This window comes from Oncorhynchus masou, chromosome 5 (genome assembly GCF_036934945.1).
Source record: "Oncorhynchus masou masou isolate Uvic2021 chromosome 5, UVic_Omas_1.1, whole genome shotgun sequence".
NCBI lineage: Eukaryota > Metazoa > Chordata > Actinopteri > Salmoniformes > Salmonidae > Oncorhynchus > Oncorhynchus masou.
In genome coordinates, this window is record NC_088216.1 from 57,309,721 (window position 1) to 57,315,858 (window position 6,138).

The 6,138-nt window shown below is 41.3% G+C and overlaps 1 protein-coding gene across 1 annotated transcript; it reads right to left on the reverse strand.

Moving 5' to 3' along the window:
- Window positions 1-1,734: 1,734 nt before the first annotated feature.
- On the reverse strand, window positions 1,735-4,545 carry LOC135527460 (caveolin-3-like). The gene is made up of 2 exons (XM_064955983.1): window positions 4,262-4,545; window positions 1,735-2,725 (listed from the first exon to the last, which is right to left on the reverse strand). The coding sequence occupies exons 1-2, from the start codon at window positions 4,376-4,378 to the stop codon at window positions 2,384-2,386; spliced, it is 459 nt and encodes a 152-aa protein (XP_064812055.1). The 5' UTR covers window positions 4,379-4,545; the 3' UTR covers window positions 1,735-2,383.
- Between the last annotated feature and the right edge of the window lie 1,593 nt (window positions 4,546-6,138).

Below are 6,138 nucleotides of genomic sequence, written 5' to 3' on the forward strand. Positions count from 1 at the left end.
ATTGATTGTGTTTTCAGACTGATGGATTTACGTATTTGGTCTGCGGAGGAGGACAGTAGGTGGTGAATGTAAAATGAAGGACTGACTGTCTGTCACTCCAAACCAAGGAAAGGAGAGGAGAGAGCTGTGTTCTCCTCACCATAGACTTAAAGGCGATTAACATGCCAAAGACTCTGTGTCAAAAAGTTCTGTAATAGTGGTTTGGGTTGTGAATACTGACCAATCCAGAGGGACATTTTAACTTTGTCAATCTGAAGGTTAAGCTACTCTCCTGTTGCTTATGTCTTGCTGCATCGCACCATGTGTCAGTTCACACAGACACAGTACGTTTCAACTATCCAGTTTGTGAAATGTCCTGGCTTTATGACAATGGCGATATCTGTCAAGTTGTTAAAGCGGCAATCAGCAGTTGAAACAATGACAAAGAGTTCTGCCTGCCCCTGTTTCGGTAAAAAGCTGAAATGTAACCACTCTCAAATTCATAGACAGCTATGGAAACACGGACTGACCATCCATGATATCAAAAGTATAATTTGAGGCTATAAAGTGTGTGTTTACATTTACTTTGTTTCCAAACATTGGAGTAAAACAAGCTTATATTTTGGGTTCTGATTGTGTACGACAGTTTATTTAAGCTTGAGTCATTTATAATTATATTCTTTAAGAATCAATGTGTACATATCATTAATTTATAAGTCAAAAAATGGATGTAGCAACTGCAGATTGCCCCTTTAAGGTTAACTTACTTATTCTTACAAAAAGCAACTCAACAAACTAGCCACCATTTCCCCCTAGGAGGAACACACACGTCCAAATGTACTTCTATGAAAATTGTGGTGTATTTTGGCACGCATTTGTTTTTCTACATAATTACTCTGTCTGTACTTTTTGAGTGTTAGGCTGGCGTCTTCTATGTTGCTAAATATGATTGAGAAATGGATTGCACACACTCAGAACACTCAGAATTGGGGGAGAAACCTCATTGTATTCAATGCATTTTAGAAACTATTGCATAAAGAGGGTGACCTGCCTTAATATTGAATCTACCTGACACACCGTTCCTTGAAAACATCAAAAATGTCAGTATTAAAAGGCAGAAGTTGGCTTCTCCTTTTACTATAAATGTTTTGGTTTTCAACTTATGGCTACTGAACATTAAGGCTACTGAACATTTTGTAGAAAACATAATTGTCTTATTTGTATTTAGAGTGTTGTATTTTGGAAAGGTATCTCTTATTTATTTGAAATAAATTGTATGTGTTCTATCAAGTGAGTCTGAATTTATTTTTTTGCATCAAATGGAGTTGAGGCTCATGTTGAGCCTCTGTAACTCTAATTTAACCATTCAAATTTATTAGAGGCTGATTCATGCACATACATTTCTTAGAAAGAAGGAGACAAAGCAATTCTACTTTTCTTGGTATGGTTTTCAGTATTGTCAATCACAACCTGCCATGTTAGGATCCAGACCGGTGGTTCGCAATTGGCTTTTCTATCCCTACCTTCCAATGAGCAGAACTGTTCTTGGTTCCACCTGGTGACAAATCGAAGGAATGACAGGGCAATGGAGACCTGAACAGGGGTACGCACTTGGCTGAATTGTAGGACCTGCGACTAGAACATTCCACTTGTAATTTTAAAACCTGGGTCTCCTTTTTTCCTAATATTCTTACAGTTTGTACACCCACACAGTCAAGTTATTGGAAGCTTATGTGAAAGAAATGTGAAGCAAAATTGACAATTTAGGATGTGTTTAATCAAAATGATTCAGTAAAGAAACTGCATCTTATTCATTTTGTAAAACATGATATAATCTTGTTCAAGCACTACAATTATCTTTTCCATTGCACAACATCGACTAGTTTACCATTAGGAACAAAACATACACACACACAGACACACATCTGACTGTTTAATATAGTATATCAATTCAGAATTGGCCAATATAGTAGAGATTGTATATTGTCCTACGGGTGCTGCAATGCCGTTAGTGTCACTGGGGTGTTTATGTCATGTGACCGAAGAGGCACTTTCCTCAGCATCGCAAAATACATTCACTCTGGGACACAAGTCCTGCCCATGCCATGGCTGCCAGCCCTATATTCCCTCAATGAACAGACAGCTCTCTGCCTTCCAACAGAGCCAGAGCTGTCACCCAACCATGCTGCAGCTGTCACAGAGCCTCTTGTGGCACTGGTCTCTCTGTGCATGTCAGGACTCAAAGGGCTGAGACGGGCGAGGCCCTGGGCTTTGGGCTGGGTAAGGGTAGCGGGGGGGTGTCTTGGGAAATATGAGGACACCAGGACTGGTCATCTGGTCTGGTGGATAAAAAGGGTGTAGCGTTTCAACCAAACATGTGTAAACACTGCGGTGGTGTGAGTGTCTAGACCTCTTTGCGCAGGGCCACTTTCACACTGCTGAAGATCTTGCCCAGGGATTCAAAGAAGGGGTCACAGAAGGTCTGGATGCAGAGGGAGTAGATGTGACTGATGCACTGGGACTCGATCAGGCAGCTCTTGATACAGGGTACCACAGCCCAGATGTGACAGAATGAGATGCAGGCGAAGAGGAAGCCCCAGAGCACAGCCATAGGGATGCCAAAGATGGCTGAGAGGATGCGATAGCACCAGTACTTGGACACGGTGAAGGTGGTGTAGCTGAGCTTCCACACCCCATCCAGACTGTGTGTGCCGTCGGGTTCTGCGATCACATCCTCAAACTCCACCTGCAGGGAGGGAATACCATGGACACCGTTAGTGGAACCTCACTGAGGAGAGAGTTGAGGGTTGTCTGAGGACCCAACACCAGAGCCACGATTCAATCAACGGCATGTTGTCATTCAGGCCCGTTGCACTGCTGACAATATGCCTTTTAAAGGTAACTTCCGCAATGTTCACGAAGCAGTCACGGTAAATGCTGTGGATGTCGGCTCAAGTGTCAATTCCCTTTTAAAGTCAAGAGCAATGTGCTTGGTGACAATGCACTTAAATCCCTTCACAGTTTTTTCACTAATCAATGTGATCGATGTGATATGTAAACATACATGTGTTATTGTGACTCAGCACCATGACTGTTATCATCGATAATGCCTGGGGTACATAGTAATGAAATAAACACAGTTTACGTAAAACTATGTCCCTCAGTTTTGCACACTTGATGAATACTTATAGTCCGAACTTATCTCGGATCACGATTTGGATCAAGTTTCCGGAAACTAAGAGTTCCATCATGTAAAATGCATGAGGCTTACGATGGCCCAGTTTGTAATTGCTTGTTGTATTCAGTATCCAATACCTGGTCCTTACAAAATCCTGGCCCACTGTTGCATAGACATCTGCAACTCAACCCTGAATGGTAATGAACTTGTCAGTGATCGTGACAGGGGATGTTACATGCAACAGATTCCTAACAAAGCTAAACCAATTTTCATCATTTTAAATATTATAAGAAGTTCTACTTCTGAATCCCAGTCTATTCATTTTAACACACCTTTAAAATTGTAGACATGCTTTCCATACTTAGAAGTTTAATATAACATTTCTTAGTACAATTTAGATGAGCAGTTGAAATTGACAAAACAGAAAAAACAAGCTAAATTTTAAATGAATGATTTGACAACAGGAAAATGTCATTCTGTACAGTTCTTTAAAACTGCAAGCTCATACTGTAACTTAAACTACTAAGATTGTGTAGATAATACTGGATTATAGAACGTGTTCCATTCGATATAAATCCTGTCATCTACTTAACATGTACAAAACTTTTCACAATATAATCCAGAGAAGTAGTGCTATTGGCCCTCACATGCAAGAAACATGCTTAACATGGCTCACTCAAGTAAATGAAAGTTTTGCCATACGCCCTGTTTTATCTCCTTCCATGCTCTCCTGAGCTCTGGGGAAATATAGCACCGTGATTCCTGCTAATGTATGTAAATGTGAAAAACACAAGAAAAGCAGTGATGAAGCTCCAAAAAGAAACAGCCTCATAATTTCCCCTTCTGTCACACCCCTTCAGTCCCATTCCAGAAATAAACCCTGAGTGCCGTGCAGAGGCACAAGGCCTTGGGGCTATTTTGGGACCTTCCTGGCAGGAACACAGCAACATACTACAGTGTACTGTGTTTACTTTAAGTTTAGACTTTAGAGTTACGTTTTAAACTAACGTTTAAAACTTGTCTTTCCTGACTTTAGGCAAAAAGGAGTTAAACCTGTAAATTCAGTGTGTGTGTGAGTGGATGGCATCATCATGGTTCACCTACCTTGATCACATCCTCATTTATCAATTTGGGGTCTCTGTTGATCAGATCGATCTCCTTGGTGTGGCTGTCCTTCACAATCTTCTCCTCGTTGGTGTTGTACTGGTACTGGTCGGCCATGGTGGGGCCGTGAGACTAGACTTGGGCAGAGTCAGGGAGAGTAGTGAGGCGTGGAGGGCTGGGGCCAAGGACAGCGAGAGTGAACCCACAAAAGTAGACTGCAGGCAGCCCCCTCAGTCTCACTGATCCCCCCCTCTCACTACTGTGATGACACGGCTGAAATGCCAGTGGACAGCTGCTGCAGACGTCCTGCTGAAAATGGGGACCTAACGCCACACGACACACCACACACACACTATAGCTCACACAGAGCAAAAGTATGTCATAAAGGGGACCCCAGAGCCGTGTCAAATTTCACACTGGGCTGTGGGGTCAGCTGGGCAGGGTTCACATGGTGGCATGAATTTCCACCGCAGTGAAGACTCTCCTACTCCTGCTCCGACTAACACCAACAGTTCACTACTGTACGATCCACACTAACCCAAAACTTCCAGAAAGGAAGAATGTAGGTCTTTGTCATAAACAGTAATCCACTGAATATACTGTATGCTTAGTTAGCAAAGTCCAAATGTAGGAACTTCATTTGATCACCCCGTTGTTGCAGGAAGGTTCCTGCACAGAAAAACATTCAAATTTGCAGTGTACTCTAGATTTAAAAAGGCTTCTAAAGTTTGTAATTTCCACTTTAACATTTCAGAATTGATTTACCCTAACAAAACATTTATCAACCCCTACAAAAATGTCTATTGACTATTATCCACACAATAATTCACTTTTCCTGTTGCAGCAGGATTATCTTCCTTTAATTAATATCCTACATCTGTGTAAGTAAATGTCTACATTTTTTTCTAAATGAGTGACAACTGATAAAGGGATTAAGTAAAGGATGAGAAGCATCATACATTGAATTTTCCAGATCAGTCATCATTCAACAATTTTTTTGTTGAATGATTTGATTTTGTTTTGATTCTCCGTTTCTTTCAGGCAAGTGATGGAAAGGAACAGAGGCCAAAAGTCATTGAATGTTGTTTAGCTGTGTAACCCTCTGGTCACTAGCACAGGGTTCATGTTGTAATCCCAGCTCGGTGTCTTCATCTCTTCCCTTCATTCATAAAAGGCAAACGTGATCCTCTCTCTGTATACTTACCGGTCATTGACTCGTCCACCTCTACTCATCCATGCACTAATGAAAGCACAAGTGATACTGCAGGTCAGCAGGTGTTGATGCATACAGTTGAAGTTGGAAGTTTACATACACTTAGATTGGAGTCATTGAAACTAGTTCTTCAACCACTCCAAAAAGGTCTTGCTAACAAACTATCGTTTTGGCAAGTCGGTTAGGACATCTACTTCGTGCATGACATGAAGTAATTTTCCAACAATTGTTTACAGACAGATTATTTCACTTAAAATTCACTGCATCACAATTCCAGTGGGTCAGAAGTTTACATACACCATGTTGACTGCGCCTTTAAACAGCTTGGAAAATTCCAGAAAATTATGTCATGGCTTTAGAAGCTTCTGAGAGGCTAATTGACATCATTTGAGTCAATTGGAGGTGTACCTGTAGATGTATTTCAAGGCCTACCTTTGAACTCAGTGCCTCTTTGCTTGACATCATGGGAAAATCAAAATAAATCAGCCAAGAAAAAGAATTGTAGACCTCCACAAGTCTCGTTCATCCTTGGGAGCAATTTCCAAATGCCTGAAGATACCCCATTCATCTGTACAAACAATAGTACACAAGTATAAACACCATGGGACCACACAGCCATCATACCGCTCAGGAAGGAGACACGTTCTGTCTCCTACAGATTAAT

Excerpts from the sequence above, each read along its gene's own strand:
- LOC135527460 (XM_064955983.1), bottom strand. The coding sequence starts at position 4,378 with ATGGCCGACCAGTACCAGTACAACACCAACGAGGAGAAGATTGTGAAG. Across the intron at positions 2,726-4,261 it reads TAAATGAGGATGTGATCAAG|GTGGAGTTTGAGGATGTGAT; the intron begins GTAGGTGAACCA and ends CCCTCCCTGCAG.